Source organism: Poecile atricapillus, chromosome 5 (assembly GCF_030490865.1).
Source record: "Poecile atricapillus isolate bPoeAtr1 chromosome 5, bPoeAtr1.hap1, whole genome shotgun sequence".
In the NCBI taxonomy this organism is placed as follows: Eukaryota; Metazoa; Chordata; class Aves; order Passeriformes; family Paridae; genus Poecile; species Poecile atricapillus.
This window is the reverse complement of record NC_081253.1, coordinates 11732203-11749930: the sequence shown is the minus strand read 5'-3', so window position 1 is coordinate 11749930 and position 17728 is coordinate 11732203. Positions and strand designations below refer to the sequence as shown.

Genomic DNA, 17728 nt, shown 5'->3' with positions numbered 1-17728 from the left:
GTATGTTGGTAATTTGTGCTGTATTCTGCATTTCCCTCTTCCTTCTTTTACTAACCTGGTCTTTTTTGTTAATGCTGTCTTTGTCCTAACAACCTGTTCTTTATTCCCACTTATCCTTCCTTACTCTACCTTCCTAAGGACAGTCGGTACTAAGGTGAGCAAAGAACTCCTTTGTATTAAAATAGCCATATAAAGCATGATCTCCTGCAGATATGTCTCCATTTGACCCTCACAGGGTAGAAGTGGAAGTATGTGGGGCAGTGGGGAGGGATAGGAGAAATTTTCTTGAGTGCAGAAATGGGGAGCATGCAGTGCCCAAGAATTCCTTTTGCCACCTTTCTCCCAGCATCACAATTTACCATTAAATCTTGGGATTGCAATCTCTATCATCTGGACTGAAGGGCAATCACAGCTAGTCAACCCTGCCCATGGGGGGCTGCTATGGAGTTCAGTAAAAACACTGCAGCACTCTGCATTCCCACCTTGGCCCAGGGCAGAGTGCACTGCATTTTCAGCACTCCCCATTTTTTGCTGGAGCATGGGCCTGGAGCGGAAAAGCCAGGCATATCCTGTTTGGTAGCAGTAGCAGAGCAAGTTCAGACCATATAGTGTCTGCTGCAAATAAACTACTCAATGTGAGTAGTTTACATTCCTAATGTAAATAAAATAAATATTTATGGTGCTTATCTGCCTTATCTGCAAGTGGGAGTTTGCAAACAGTGAACCAGGTTTTTATCTGGCAGGGAAGTTTGTCAGCTAACCTAATTATATGTTAGGGTATTTTAAAGACAGAAATACGTTGTGTCTGAAATACTTAAGCCTTGATCCCATGTTAGATAAGCCAGTGTTTGCTGCAATATACCTTGCACAACCAGGTGACGTGCTGCTTTTCTTCGAAAAACATCTGTCCTTCTTTTGAAGGAATAGCATTTGGTTTCTCTCCATCTTGCAGTTGAATCACCATGGTTCTTCCAGCTGTGGGGTGCTGTCCCATCCTCCTCTCACAAGAGAGAGCCTTTTGGAAGAGCTGAGATCCTGCAGCAGGGAGGGGTAACAGGACAGGGGAGAGCCTAGGATAGGAGCTCTCCTAACCTCCCAGACTAACACTGGGGATGTTGGGCTCCTGATTTCTTTCCATCCATGTTTTTACCTCCCCAACTCTTTTTCCTCTTTTCCCTCCCCAAGATGTGTCAGTCCAGTCCTGGTGGCCAGTCGTCATGCAGCAGTGAGCCATCACCCCTTGGCAGCACCAACAACAATGACAGTGGAGTAGAAATGAACATGCACAGCGGGGGAAGTCTGGGAGATCTGACGGCGTTGGATGACAACGCTCCTGTCGTGGACTCAACGGTCTCATCTGGTAACTCGGCAGTCAGCCTGCAGCTAAGGAAACACATGACGACGATGCAACGACTTGAACAGCTCAAGAAAGAGAAACTCAAGACAGTTAAGGATTCCTGCTCATGGGTGAGCCCAGCTCCACAAGCCAGAAACACCAAGCTGCCTCCCATCTCAGGAAATGGTAAGCCCTGGGCCTGGACCATGTCCTGTAGGAACCTTCCAGAGTTTGACTCTGGTTTCACAACCAAGAGTCTGCCCTGGAGGAATGAGGATCATTTTGATAGATAAAGACATCAGGTAAAATGGACAACTTGAGTATAAACACAGCCATCTGGTGATGTACGAGAGAAACCCAAGTGCTCAGTTCTACAGACCTGCAAAGGGAGACAGAGGTGTTGGTGTCCTTGTTTCTGAGCCTGCCCAGAACCCAGACACAGCTGTCCTCATTGTCCCGGTTATAGCCGCAAGACTGCTTGCATTTCTTCAGCAGTAACAGTTCCCCAAGGGATAATGTGCTTCATGGGAAGGCACTGGAGCAGCAATTCAGACAAGACCTCCCTTCATAATCTTGCTCTGACAGGCCTTTTGAAACTCAGAAGCTCCTGGCTATTGCCTCCAGCTTCGTATGCTCATTGCCCACTGGCTGGTGATTCCTGGTAAAACCATCTTTTTGAACCTTCTAGAGATCCTCTAACTTGGCCAAGAAATCCAAAGGCATAATGCCTGGGTTATAGTAGATGCTCAGAGCTTCTTGGGTTACTCTTGGAAGAGTCTTTGAATGTCAACCTTTGGGCTCTCCCTGACTGTTGTGCATCTGTCTCAGAGAGTAGCTGTGGTTGTAGTTATGTGCTGTCCCTGTGGCACTGCTCACACCAGTCCTACCTTTGTCTTACTGAGGGAAGCCCATGTGCAGACATTTCCTCAGAAGCTGAGTATGAGTGTACATGTTACAAGCACTCTGCAGCAAGGACTTAACTTCTATCTCCAGACTTCTTGCTCCCTTTGCATGAACATAGAGCTGGAAATGAAGCTTTGAATTCACTAGCATTACGCAAAACTCACCATCACTCCTATTAAATATTTGGGGGTGGCTTTGTGGGTCTGTATTCTGGCACCTAGAACACTACAAAGTGAAATTTCTCAGCTAACCTTTTCCTTCCCTGCAACCTTTCTTTCAGGTTCTGTTCTAGAAAACAGTGGTGGTTCTTCTGCTATGCTGCCTAACCCCAGAATAATGGAGCTGTCTGTCAACGAGGTTACAATGCTGAACCAACTCAACGAGCGCCGTGATAGTACAACAAGCACCGTCAGCTCTGCCTACACTGTCAGCCGCAGATCCTCAGGGATCTCCCCGTACTTCTCCAGCCGCCGTTCCAGTGAGGCTTCACATCTCGGGCACCGCCCCAACAACACAAGCTCTGCTGACTCCTATGACCCGATTTCCACGGATGCCTCCCGCCGGTCGAGCGAGGCAAGCCAGTGCAGCGGGATGCCGGGTCTGCTGAACCTCACGCCAGCTCAGCACTACAGGCTGAAAGCCAAGTATGCTGCTGCCACAGGGGGCCCTCCCCCAACTCCCTTGCCAAACATGGAGAGGATGACCCTGAAGAACAGGATCTCGCTTATGGATGGACCAGACCCCACCTTGCCCTCCATCCGCCTCCCACCAGGCCCCAGGCGTTGCAGCGATGGTAACACCTATGGCTACCCATCAGCTCCAGCATTTCCCCATGAGGTGCAGGGCAACTGCACAAGACGGGCAAGTGACCCAGTGAGGAGACCTCCTGGAGATCCCCAGGCTCTTCCACGAGTTCACCGCTTCAACAGCACCAACAGTGTGAACCCCTTCCATCCTGCACACCCCACGGACAGGAGGAATTTTGGTCTCCAGAGCTACGGGCGCTCAGATGGGAGCCTGCCCCGGCACACATACTCACCCCGGCCGCTGAGCATCAGTGAAAACATCACCATGGAAACCATGTCTGGGGAGACAGACGTGCCCATTGGAGATGATGACATTATGCTGCCAGATGATGTGGTACAGTACATCAAATCCCAGAGCAATGGGACAGTGGCCGAGAGCACTTCCATGGGGTACAGCAATGAGATGCAGAACTTCCAAGGCAGTGGGAAGCTGCAGCCTCCAGCCTTGCCCAGCCAGCGCAGGATGGCAGTGGCTGAGGCAAACATGAGCCACTTGGGACCCATGATGGCAGAGTGTTCCATGAGTTTTGATACTTCTTCAGACATGAATAAAAATAACATGCCTGTCCAGTGGAATGAAGTCAGCTCGGGCACAGTTGATATCATGTCCAATCAGTCGAAGCAGCAGTTTTCACAAGGGAACTTAGCGGTGGTCCAGCAGAAGCAGAACTTCGGTCAGTACCAGAACTACAGTCAGCAACAGATGCAGCTTCCAGACAACAGCATGAATGCAACACAGCAGAGCTTTATGCAGAGAAACATGGGCATGGATGGGCAGAGGCTAAATTGCATGCAGCTGCGGCAGCAGCCCATGAGCCTAGGTCCCAGCATGAACCCCGATATGGGCTTGCACGCGGGGTATAACCAACCACATCAGATGCTGAGCCCCAGTGCAATCAGTGGCAACCCAAGTCAGATCTCTCCTAATTGTAGCAACATGGCAACGAAGTCTGGACCCCACCTTCACCCTCAGCAAATGGACATGGCAACCGATCCTTCTTTGATGGTCAGGAGCAACAGTGAGCGCACAGTGCTGGGACAGGTCATGCACGAACCGAGTCAGCAGAACTACTCATCTCAGCCAAGCCACCTGAACTTCCCTGTGGCTCAGGAGACCTTTCCTCAGCCCATCATGACCTCCAACCAGCCCAGTTTTGAGCCTCAGCAGAGCGTGATGGGTTCAGCTGCACAGGCATATCCACCTGGCATGATCCAGCCTCGTCCTCCACCGGAGCCAAACCCGGGCAGCAGACCCCGAGGGGTCCGCACCGCCCAGCAGCTGGGCTACATGAGAACTCCCCATCCTTCAAGCACCATCAGCCCTGGCCAGGAGACGACAGAGGCCATGCATAAAAGAACCAGCGACATGTTGCTGACTCCAGCCCAGCAGTGCGCAGAGGGCACGAGGGACAACAACTTGATGTACTATTACGGCCAAATCCACATGTATGAACAGAACAACGGCTTTGATAACCACGCGGACTGCCGGGTCAGGCAGCAGCAGTGCACACAAAACAGCAAGCCAGCCACTCTGCCTTCCCCAGGAACAAACCAGGTGTCCAGCACAGTGGACTCTCAAGGTCTTGAGCCACCCCAGATAGATTTTGATGCCATCATGGATGATGGGGACCATTCGAGCCTGATGTCGGGAACCCTGAGCCCCAGCATCCTGCAGAACCTCTCCCAGAACTCCTCTCGCCTGACGACTCCACGAAACTCTCTGACACTGCCCACTATACCTGCAGGGATAAGCAATATGGCAATAGGTGATATGAGCTCCATGCTAACCACGCTGGCGGAAGAGAGTAAATTTCTAAACATGATGTCGTAACGGTAAAGCACAAGGCCTTGGTGCCATCCAAGGGGCTCTGCGTGAAGCAGTTGTATGAATGTGCTTTTCAGAAATAATCTGTTTCAATAGAGTAGGGTTTTTTATAAGTGTTAAATACGTTAAAGGATTTCAAAATGAAAATTTTAAAAAGTCTGTGTACATAATTATGTAAACTATATGCAGGCAGTTCAGTACCACAAGGGTGCACCTCTAGTATTATATTTTTGGCTTGATTTCCCAGAGCACTGAACGGTATCACCACCAAGCTAGGAGACAGCATGAGGGTGATTAGAGATGAAGCCCTCCCTTCTGGGAAGCCCTGTAAATAGCACTCCCCATCATTTTCCGTTAGTTACATTTGCAAAAATAATTCCATTTTCAACCCGCCCCAGAAAGAAATGGGAGGATGCAGTTTTGGTTAGAATAAAAGCCATACTACATATTCTGCTCTGATGAGAGTAGGGTTTAGTTATATCTCCAAACAAGCCCTCTGCCAGCAGTATTGTTTTATACCGTAAATACCTTTGTACCTTGCAAAGAGCGACGTTTCCAAACAGCTTCTCAGCAAAGTGCCTTACCATGCTTTCTTGTTAAGTAGCCAAGGCCTCTCTTCCTTTAAAAATCAAATATAGTGTATTGTCAGAAGCGTATATAAAATGTACATTTATAAAAACATAGTGGTGTTTCTGAGCAAACATTGGAAAGACACATTGATGAGACACATAAAAGGTGAATGCACACTTTGATCAGATGTGTTTACAACGTGGTTTATATCATGTGCAGAGTGGAGCAGAGGCCTGAGAACAGCAATCACTGGGAAATAATCCCCCGTGGCAGGAAGGCTCTGGCATGCAGACTGACACACATGCATAACTTTGCACCTTCTGAACATAGTGACTTTCTGCAAGTGCCCCACATTCATCTTTAATGTCAGAGTGCTGGAGCACACATTACTATATCCCTATGCAGCTTTTCAGCAGCTTTGCTCTCTGGTGGGTTTTCCATGCTGAGGTGCTCACATAAACAAGTGATGGTGGTGGAGAGAGTTTTACGGTCGTTCCAGCGCAGTGTGCACTGTGGCAGTACTGGGGGAACAGGTTAATCTGCCAGGGTTCAGCTGTGTGATGTGCTCAGTGCAGGGTTCTGCCTGGGCTCCATACATACAAAAGGTGCCTGGCTGCACTGCTGTGGGGCCAAGCAAAGCCAAAACACCCTGCCCCACAAGCAGGCTTGTTGGCATGCACCCAGTGCTAGCTTAACATGTCCCACATCATGAAAAACACTGCTGTATCTGAAAAATATACCACAGTCAACCTGAGTTGTTTGTTTGACTGGCAGACTGCACCTGCAGCACTAAACGTGTGTATAGTTTCAAAACAGGTATTTGAGTCAGAATAGTAGCTTGGTCAGTGAGAATCTCCTGGAACCATCATTGAGGGAAGAGATAGGAGGAGCAGGGCCTCCTGAAGCCAAATTCCCTGCCAGAATATACTGCTCATAATAGTGATCATCTGTTTCCAAGACACTCCCACCTGCCTGTAAGTTGATCTTTGTTGCATTATTTATTTTTGCTGTCATTAGAAAAAAGGGTGGAAGCAGTGGGGTGCATGTACTTGGGAGGAGATCTTGCTTAACTTCAGACTGTGTTGGACAAGGACAGCTCCTTCATCCCACTCTCATAGCCTCAAATACTTTGTACCCATATGTTGGAGGGCAGGGAACAAGTGTGACATCCTGCCCAGGTTCTTACAGCTGGACTGAGTAAGCATCTGTAGAGCTCCACTCTTTCCTGTCCATCTCCCTGTCATATCAGTGAGATGTTCTCATTTGCACCTGACTCTGACCCCTGCACAGGACCAGGACAGCTCTATAAAGGTGTTTTCTGGTGTCTTTGCTTTCCTTTTGCACAAACTGATGTCAGGATCACTCTTCCCAGTATGAGCAGGGGCTGACATGAAAATGCTACCTCCAGGCAAACTCTGTGATATCAAATAGGCAGGAGCTGTGCTTGGCAGGGGTGGCTCAGGACAGCTTTGCTGCCAGGTAGCCCAGGGTACGGCTGGTGTAGGGAGGTGCTTGCTGCTCAGCATCCTGCACTCTCATCCATCCTCATCCCAAATGCACAGGGTGCACACAGGGTGCTCTCAGCCCTGCCCTTCACCCCTCAATGACTCCTGCTGATGTCCAGGGTGCATGAGGACAGGGAAGCAAAGCAAGGTGCCTGGCTGTTTATTTGTGTCTCCTGTGAAAGTTGTGTTTAAAAGGATTGTTTTATAGTCTGCTGTATATATTCTTCTGCAGTTATGGACCTTGCCCTTGCCTTTGCATTTATGAAAAGAGGGCAGTACGTGTTTTAGGACATTGTATGTTGTCCTGGATGCTTGAAATACAACTGGGCATCCCTTGTTCTGAGATGGATCAGGCTTTTGTGTGTCCTTTTATTGTTGATCTGGCTTTTTTAACAGCTGCATAGGGCAACAATGGCTCCTGAGTCCCTCCTCACAGATATCTCATTAGCAAAAGTTCAAATACAGAAGCAAAACCAAATCTCCAATGACTTGAGATTTTTTGGACTTTTCCGTGGTGGTCTTCCTTCATTTACTGAAAAAGTATTATAATAATCTTTCCAGCACTGTATATATTATGTATAGAAGACATCATTACTAAAAGTACTGTAGGTGAATTGTTCTGTCAAATTTATATCTTAAGAACATTTTTAGCTGTTTTCTACATCATAAGAATGGAGGTAACATGCTGAACCTGTATATAAACCTTTTGTACATTAAAAAGTAATTTTTTTTCATAATTCATTGTGTCTGTTGTTATTTCTTTTTATTGGCAAATGGTTGGTCTTGGTCTGTCCTTACCACACCAACATAGTCAGTTGGACTCTGGTGGTGCTTAGGAACAGTTGGTAAGGAGCTGGTAGGGCAGGTGTGTGATACAGCACAGGTGTGGAATGGTCTTGCCTTGAAGAGCTTCCACTTAACGATGAGATGGAGGTGGCAGAAAGAGAGGCAGCAAGGTCAGTGTGTGCTGCAAGCACAGTCCTGCTGCCCAGGTGTCTTTCACTGCCTCTTGGCAGAGGTGATTTGAAAGACAGTGGCAGTGCAGCAGGCATCCTACAGGAGAGGGGTTCAGAGCAAGGGCTGAACAAATTAGTCAGCCAGAAAATTTTTGATAAAAATGGCTTGTTGACTGACTTGGTCGTTGTCCAAAAGGAGACAGAAATAGGAAAGATTAGCAGAGCTGTGATGGGCAATGACAGAGGCAAATTGAATATTGGGTTTGAAGAAAGGAGACATTAATCTGTGCATTATGTATGTGATGGGAAGCAATTATTGGGTGAGCAACTGATAGATACATCAGTTGTGATCCAGTTAGAGTCTCATCCAGCTCCTTGATGAGAAAGATTTAATTTGGCTGCAGCACGAGTCAGCTCTGTTTCTCAAGAGACTGATTTTCAACTTGTTTTTGTAGAGGTGGGTTGGTGTGCACAGGGCTGGAGCCTTTAAGGGAGCGTGAGAACACTGTTCTCAGGTGATCCTCATGGGCACAATGAGTTTGGAATGAAAGCTGCTGAGCAAAGCAGCTGGCCAGTGAATCAGTGAATTACACTTGGTGCAAATGAGCCAGCAGTTTCGTGCAGAAGCAACTGAAAAGGATGCACTCCTTTTCCTCTCTGTGGGATCCCTCCTGAGCTGATTGGTAGAATCAGGTACTTATGGGACAAACCCTCACCCTGTCTTCAGGATTCCTATATATGGGACAAACCCTCTGGGTTCCTTCAAAGTCCATGGCAAGAGATTGGCACATCCCTCTTGTGAAATTAGCATTTCCTTAAGTTTTAGACACATGGAATGGGGTGGACTTTTCCTCTGAAAGACATGTGTCACTCTCCTCACTGATTACAGAGCGATCCCAAGTAGCCAGCTTAGATGCCATCTTCAGTGGGGAGAGGTGAATCCCATACTCCTGTGGATCTCTTACACCAATCTGGCCACCCTCAGCATGATCCGAGGTTGAGTCACTGAATGTGTTAATGATCCTGTTAAATGTAAATCCATTGGATAAATACCACACCCATCTGTACTGTCCAAGGATTACAGAAATCACAATTAAAATGCAGTAATATTATCAAAAGGAAATTGTTCAGATCTTTTCTATTGACAAAAGGCTTTGGAGACTCAGATCAGCTCCTGCCTCTTTTCTACTTCAAACACTTCAAGTAGGTTTGTAATCTAGATCAAATGCTGCTTTTAGCTGGTGCTTCTCTTCAGAGTTCAATCAGGGCACACCTCTGCTGGTGTGAGAACATATTTATTACTTAAACTGGGCTAAGATTTCCTAGGAGCCCACCTGAGGTCATGTACCAGCATGTGCATTTTTACTGCTTTACCATCCTGGAATAAACAAGGAACGAAAGGCTCACTGCTCCAATTGTAAGCAGGTAATAACCCTTCTGCAACAAATGTTGTTTATAAGCCAGAGCATGGAGTTTATACTACTGTGGCAGCTGCATAATATTCAATTAACCTTCTTTTCAATCAACCATATCCCTTATGAAAACAAACCATCCTAACACGTCTGATTCTGACCTTCTTTGGTGAATGTTAACCTCACTCCATTCCCAAAACCAGTGGGAGCATAGGAAGAGTAAGATCCCACTCTGGGTAAAACCGTCACAGCTCTTTAATATTGCACTAATATCTCAGGTTTTCCTGGAGGGGAGAAAAAAGCCCATAAAAGCTACTGTTGCTGGATCTGATTGCACTTACTGAGTACAGAGTCATTCCAACAGCTCTTTATTGCAGTGGTCTCTGTAGGGATGACATAGGGGCTCTTGTTCTTTACGAGCTGTTGGATCTACTTGGAAGCGCATACGTGTGGTAAACAAATGGTGTGTTTTATATTATTGGAAGGACAATTTATGACCAACCAAGGCCTCTTGCAGACAGCCATTTAACTTGTAAGTAAAATGACCTAACACTTAAGAAATTTAGAAGCTACAAAACAACCCGTGTTGTGCCCAGTGCACTTATTTCTCTTTGATTTATGCTTCATGTAAAACTTGAAATGGCCATATTAAATATGTTTGGTGTGGAAAAAAAAAAAGAACAAAGCGATGTTTTCACATATGCTGAGGGTTTGTGACTACTGTAGCTTCCTCCTGCACCAGCATTTCTGATTCATAACATGGGTCCCTTGCCTCCCTATTTGCATTTTCTCCACACTGACCTGTCAGGCAGATATGTAGGGGGCATGGTGGCATGCCTGCTGCCACCTTTGGAAGAGCTGCTGCATACAAATACTGTGCACTTTCTGGAAGCATCTCTCATGTTGATGGCTTACCAAAAAGCAAACTCTCTGGCTGATACCTTTGCCTGCCAGAGGCTGTTTTACCATCCCACCTTTACCAACATGTGTAGGGTGGTATCAGCAGGCAGCAGAAAGTCTAGCAGCACACCACAAAAGTCAGCTTCTGCACCAAAAAACGGGGAATGGGACTACATAAATCTGTGATCTACATTCCTCTGTCTAGCCTTAACTCTTAGTAAGTACAACCAGGATAGTCTTCAAGGAAAAAGGATTTTTAAGGAAGCACTTTGAAGCAGAAGCTTGGTCTGATGCTCTGAATCTCTTCTAAAGGACTCTCCCTTTCTCCATTCACTGTACAGAAAGAGTACAGATAAAGACAGCCTTCACAAATGCCCCCTCTCTCCCCTGCCGCTATCCCTTTTCTGTTCCACTCTGGGAAGGACTCTGGAGTGCTCTGCCCATACAAACATCTTCTCTTCCAGGCTTTGACATACAGACAGTTGCATTTTTTGACTCAGGAGCACGACGAACAGCTTTCCTGACACCTGCAGAGCGAATCATGCAGAAGAAGAGCACACATTTCACAGCTGGATGTTGGCCAAAGCACCAAGGTTTGTGTTACATTGTGGTGGTAGTGGTTAAAATAGATCAAATGAAATGAGGAGAGCAGCAGGGAAGGAAGCAAAACTCTGGACAAAGCAGGGCTAATTTTCTTCATGGCTTTGTCTCCCAGTGTGTCTTCCACTTGGAAAATTCCATGGGCCGTGAGGTGTAGCTGGCCATGACAAAAACAAAACTAAGAAGTGATGCTTATGAGGGTGTATTTTTGAAGAATTTAGGTCTGTAGAGCTTCACATAAAGGACTTCTGGAACAAGAGCACCATTTTTAGCTCTGTTACCTCTTTTGCCGACTGCTCGGTTGACCAGTCGTGCAAGCAGCCATTCCCTGAAAAGGTGCTGTGACCAGAGAGCTTCAGCCACCTGCTCCGAGGGAAATGACCACAGCAGTGACAGTAGCTGAGGAGCACAGCTGGGATGGATTTGCAGCAGGCTTGGAAAGGTGCTCCAGCCCCAGGCCTGGAGTCTGTAGGTGGGCTGCCGCACCCTTTGGCAGCACCAGCATCCTGCCCTTGGCTGTAGGGCTCAGAGCAAAGGCACTCCCAGGCTCTGCTGCTCAGCCAAGCTGCAAGAAACAAACGTGCTTCTCCCTCTCTGCCACTGTTACTGTACAGCACGAGCTTGGTAATCCCCAGATGGCTTCACTGGGGCCCTTTCCCCACTGGCAAAACAGCCCTCTGGGAAGGAACCTGCCTGCTGCACTTACCCATCTGATTGGCATCTGAGCAAAGTGTCTCCACTGACTCAAAACTGATGTGTTCTTTTTATTTTTTTTTTTTTTTTTTTGGAAAATGTCTTGATGTGAATCGTTTAACCTCTGTGTCACTCATCAATAATGACGATAAGTGAAATTCGATGAAATGCACAGAGGATTAAACATCACTCCAGGCACACAAAGAGGGTGGCGTAAGCTTATCTGGGAGATCTTAAGGAGGGGTGAGAAAATGGGGATTGCTCTGCAGTCCAAAAGACTGAACACCCTGTAGCACCAGCACCAGCTGCAGAAGGTGCTCCTCGTGGTGATCGTAATCACATCCTGCAGGCCAGTGAATTTCCCTTGTTAGCAGCCATCCAAGAACCAAACAGGTCTCACCTTGCTGGAGGAGCTCTCAGGAAATGATGGCTTGTCTTAGCAACGTCAGGAGATTTGTCAGAGAATGTGAAAAATGTTTTCAGGGAATAGAAACTGGAGCTGAGCCAGGTGAAGGTTTCTATTTAATTGGAAAAAAGAAAATAGATCCCAGCATTTCCATCATTAACTGGAAATAAGTGGGAGCGTTTTGAACAAATCAGCAGTGGTCTATGTGTTGAAAGCACCAATGACACCACTGTGTTTGAGAACCTTTTCTTAGAGATGAGAGCCAGCTTTGTGGTCATTGAACACTTCCAAAAAGTGGTCTGTATTTGCCCAAATTATGAGGGAAATTTAAAACATGAACCCATTCCAATGCCTTTCCAAAATATAACATATAATACATCGACAACTTTATCTGAAAAACCCTCCAAATCTAAACCTTGAATTTACAAGAACATGGGGCTGAGACATGACTTCTCAAGTAGTCTTGTAAAAAAGTGACATCAAAAAGATTTTCAACTGAACTATTATCTGCATATTTCTTCAATAATGTTTTAACTGTCTTTTTTTTTTTTTTTTTTTTAAAGAAGGCTTTATTATGCAGAAACATGGGCTGGTTTCATCACAGGTGAATCAGTACCAGAAAAAGTTAAGTCTCTAAGGAACTCACATGGAGTTATTTTCCACTCCTGATCTTTCTACAGAGTTGTTTCACTTGCAGGAAGTTGGGATTGAGCATATCTCACAAAAGAAAAAGGTGTAAAATAAAGTACAGGGATGAGGGCCTTTTAGACTAGCATCATCCCTCCTTCTAACAGGAAAAACCACATTTCTAGTGATGTTCAAAGTTATTCCAGATAGCACACAAAATACTGTACTGTGTTACAAGATGTAGATTAGCTGAAGTAAAACCTCTTTCCCAGCTCTTACTTAAGTGCTGACAAAGTCCTTCAGGCAAAGCACTAGCTCAAAGATATTCCAACAGATTCAGCAGGACTTAGAAATGGCTTTTCTGTGAGCACAACTGGTGAACAAAAAGGTCATTTTCTCCCCTCAGAATAAACCCAAATGATAGAGAGGATGAGGTTTATTATTTTAAGGTATTTCAAACACCTTTAGTACTATTGAAAAGAAAAAAAAAAAAAAAAAAGACATTTTTTAAAATAAAAATAGCAGGAGAACCATTAGGAGATTGCAGTTGTAAACTAGGTCTTGTGTACATGCATCAGTATTCTCTGTTAGAATAAATGAAAACTCAAATTAGGGGGAAAAAATCCTCAGATGACCTGTGGTTTTTTTTGTTTTTTGTTTTTTCTTAAGACAACAAATATTGAGCCTACCATTTCTCACAGTTAAAGCACAGAGAAACAGCACTCATGAGCAAAACTAGTTCAACCTCTGTCTCACAGAACAACTTGCTGCTTCCTTTAAGAATGGGCTGTTTTTTTGAATTTTCCTATGATATCTTGGAATTCTTGTTTTGGGGCTGGATGTTTGGGATTTTTTATTTACGAACATGCATATGTTACTTTTCTCTCAGGGGAAACTCCCCCTTTACAAGGAAAATGGCGTTTGTCCTGGAAATTGGCAATGGGAAAAGAACAAACCAGCTTGGTTTAGGTCCAGGGCCCAAATAATGCCAGTCACAGGTGTGTGCCTTCAGTGGAGAACTCAGAACTTTCCTTCCATCTCAGCAACTGCATAAATCCAGCTCAGAACATGAAATTCCTGTGAAGAATGTGGCACCTAGTGAGAAAAATCTTTTCTTTTTCACTGGAAGTTGTAATGAGAGACACAACCATGAGCATTAGAGAATCACAAAATCATTTAGGTTGGAAAAAACCAACCTAAAGATCACTAAGTCCAACCATAAAAGTAACATGGCCAAATCCACCACCTAACCGTGTCCCAAAGCACCACATCTACACTTGTTTTGAGCACTTCCAGGGATGGTGATTCCATCATTCCCCTGGGAAGTCTATACCTATGCTTCACAACCCTTCCAGTGAAGAAATTTTTCCTAATATCCTATCTAAACCTCACATGAAATGCAGCAGAAAGCAGACAAAGAAGAGGGAGTTGGTCTGAGCTTAGAGAGACGACGAGCTGCATCCAGGGAGGGAGCACTGAGATGCACAATGTGTGACACCAACCACCTGCAGCCCTCACAGTGTGCTCAAGGTCACACCCAAAGGACAGCTCAGCATGTTCTCCACGTGTCAGGAAGCAGGAGATGGAGCAATTCAGGGTATAGTCCAGTTATATGGAACATTTAAAAGACCACTGGAATGTATTGGAGGCACAATGACTTTTAGGTAGGTTTTTTTGGCAGCCAAAGGAGATAATTTTTTTGTTTTGCAATGTACCGGATGAGAAAATGTGGGTACCATCAAGGCTTCATCTCATTTAAAAGTTTATTTTAATGAAGTCACAATAAGGCCTCCAGCTGGGAAGGTTATTTATTAACCTCTTATTTACAAATTGAGCCCTGATTTGAAAATTAAGGCATTGTAATTTAATATTAACCCACATGTCAGAAAATAATGAGACAAACTACAGGGAAAATTGCATTCCATATTGCAAAAGACCCATTTTATTTATAATGACCAGGATTACAAGTCGTGCCAACATTGATGGATCATACTTTAAAAATCTTGATAGCTCATTCATTTCTATAATTATATTTATTACAAATTAAATAAGTTGCGGACACCCTTGATATACAAAGAGACAAAATTAATTTGTGAATCAGTATTAATCTGTCATCAAACTAAATGAACTCCCTTTCTGGCAGTCTACTGAATATAATGTACCAGACTTTACTCAGGACATGAAAGCAGGGAAACTGAAAGTCCAAGCTGTTGAAGGAACACCTCTTCAGTTGGATGTACGTGATTTCTCAGTATGGCTTTTAAATCAAGAGATTAGACCACAATAGAAACTTGCCTGACCACCTTCTGGAAAGCAAAATAAATTCTGATGTTTCCAATCACAGCTGTTCATTGCCTCAGCTCAGGTCAGTTGTAAGATGCAATGTGCAGCTCTTCAGCACATCTCCTGTGACCCCTATACCTACCTCACACTGAAAGCTGAAAGGCTGGTACATTCCTGCTTCCTTTCCTGACCCTGCAGGTCCTCAGGCCCTGGAGCAAACCCCTGCACTGTGGCAGCAGTGAGGTATTTTTGCTGGACATCAGCCTGAGCATCACGGGAGATGCTCGCTCCCCTCGGCCGAGGGAGAAGCGGAACGCTCAGATGCTCCTGGATGAGATTACAGACCTTAATGCTCAACAACTGCCACTGTGGTTAGCCAAAACCTGTGCCCATCTGCTCAGGGGTTTTGTGATTGGAGACAAGCAGTTCTGCCAGCTTCAGGAGAACTCAGGCTTTTCTCCAAAGTATAAATCTGGAGAGGGAAAAGGAAAAAAAAAGGACAAAGGCACAAAGACTCAATGCTGCAGGTTAGAGCACGTAGTCCCAGTGGACACAAGCAAAGATGGGCTGTGGCTGCATGTCCTCTTGCCTCCACCATTTCTATCCCAGCATCATCCAGACTCAGCACTGACAAACTAATGCTTGAGCAGCTCCTCTTCAAAATAGGACATGACTCATCCTAAGGCAGTGGAATTGTTGCTTGTCTGTGGAGGAGGAAATCATCCCTGTGTTTACAGACTTATTATTTTTAAATTTCCGCTGTATTATCTCACCCCCCTTCCTCTTGAGTTAATCACCATCAAAACCCCTGGAGTTCATCATCTCAAAGGCAAATTTTCAACTCTGGCAGGTTGGACCCCACCTAAAACAGGCCAAAACAACTGAACTCCCCTGCTGTAATATGCTGATCCCTCCATGTCATTTAGCAGCTAGGATCAACTAATAAAGTGCAAGATGTAGAAATGTCATTCAGAGTTACCAACCCGTAACTAAATAACTTTGTAATGAATGAAAGGCCATTTTGAGCTGCTGCCTTAAAGACTAACTCCATCTCCATAAAGAAAGAAATATGACTCAAGCAGAGACAGCCTGCATGTGGCATTAACAAACCCTCTTTGTGTTTCTGTAGGAAAGACTGACACCAAGTGAGTTGTGTGCTTGCGTCATCTTCACCTTATTTTCCTTTAAAACTGATGACTCCACCTCAAAATATTCCTGAAACTTTAGATTTGCTTCCAGGGAGCAGGTGGGCCCCCTCACTGTGAAATGGAGAGCTCTATAGGTGCTTCTGAGCTCAAAAATTTTTTTCAGGTTAACTTCAGCTAGAGAACAAGAACAGTACCTGGTTTAGTAATACAACAGTAATTAATTCTGGCTGTTCATAGAGGAAAAACAGTGTTGCCAGAAGAAATTATTTATACATCTTTATACGACAGTGTTTTTCCATTCACCTTTTTTTGGAGCATTTCCTTCAAAAGACATTAAGCCCATACATTACTATTTAAAGAGCTTAATTCAACCCAGGCAATAATGACCCATAAATATTCATGATTTTGTTTTAACATTAAAATAACATCTGTTTCAAAACATCTGCAATCTGTTTTCAATGCTTCGGTAACATTTAAATTAACTGTAACTAATACAATAAACCACTATTAGGGATAATGATAATGAAGGATGCCCTATTAAGAGACACGAACAACAAGGGACTGAATGAAAAACAAAACAGGGGGTGGAGGGGATGAACCCAACAGTGAGATACCAAAGCTCCTTGGAACTTTAATCCACCCTTATGGGAGGGTTTTCTGTGTGCAGGACTATTGTTTAACCATCTCAGCTGCCGTGTCTCCGCTCTGCCTGTGTCTTGTTCAGATATCCACTGCTAGAGCAGTAATTTATGGTGGAGGCAGCGTGACTACTTTTAATGCCGGGGTTGAAGGGAGGCTCACTCTCTCCAGCTGAGGGGGCCCACAAAATATTTCTGAGCTGGGAAAGCAGCTCACAGTGTGCCCAGGGCTCTCCCAGCCAGATGTGCTTAACAAGCCTGTTAACCTCCCACCCGGCAGTGCCATGTCCCCATCCCCAGTGAGGGCTGATGGCTGGTGACTGCGCTGTCTGTGCCGGGCTCCAGGCCACGGGGTTAACCAAAATGATTAACTTCCCCCCAAAAGGGGCTATTGTTTTCTGCTGTGATTTCTCCCTGTGGCCAAGACAGATGACATCACTGCACATCTGTATATCGTTGCAAGGGTGAAGGTGAAGGTCCGGCGTATGATGGTGCAGGGAAGGACACTTGGCACTCACCTCTGTGAGATCCTCATGGACCTCACGCCCACAGCCCCTGGCTGGAAAGTTTTACTTTCATGGAAAGCCTCAGTGGGTCACCAATCATAAATTAAAAATTATATTTAAGGGGTTTTGTGGCTTGTTTAGTTTTTTTAAGCCAGCCCTTCCTCTTTACTTCTCCCACTCCCTGACAAAAATCCAGGAGGCGTTTCCAAGCTCCTGGACATAATGCAAAAGGCAAAGGAATACAGCAGCTGGTTTTGCTCTTATCTGAAGATTTCTTTAGAAATAAATTCCATGTCAAAATACATTTTTTCAGTCAAAACAAAGCCAGGACTTGCCACACATCTGTACAACCTTGATGCAATAAGAGCAGCTGTTTGCATTGTCAGAGTGACATCTTTGTACACCAAAATGCCCAGGCAATCTAAAGGGACATAGGTTCAAACAGCTCCTGGAATAGCCCTGGAGGCTGTTCATCCGCCCCTGGCACACACCCTGCATCCTGGCTGTGCTCCCAGCCCCTGGCACCGGCTGCACCAGGTCCTGCAGGGCCACCACAGAGCCCTGCCTCTGTGCCTTTCCAGCAGTTCCAGTAGCCCGTGGAAAGCAGAGCATAA

The 17728-nt window shown here is 45.4% G+C and overlaps 1 protein-coding gene across 1 annotated transcript in view; it reads left to right on the top strand.

The window, feature by feature from the left end:
- The window catches only part of GLI2 (GLI family zinc finger 2), a 189334-nt gene extending 181700 nt beyond the window's left edge, over positions 1-7634 (top strand). Inside the window, exons 13-14 of the mRNA XM_058840548.1 lie at positions 1186-1522; positions 2520-7634. Coding sequence (XP_058696531.1) covers positions 1186-1522; positions 2520-4876 — 2694 coding nt within the window. The 3' untranslated portion in view covers positions 4877-7634. The remainder of the gene's footprint in view (positions 1-1185; positions 1523-2519) is intronic.
- Positions 7635-17728: the final 10094 nt, after the last annotated feature.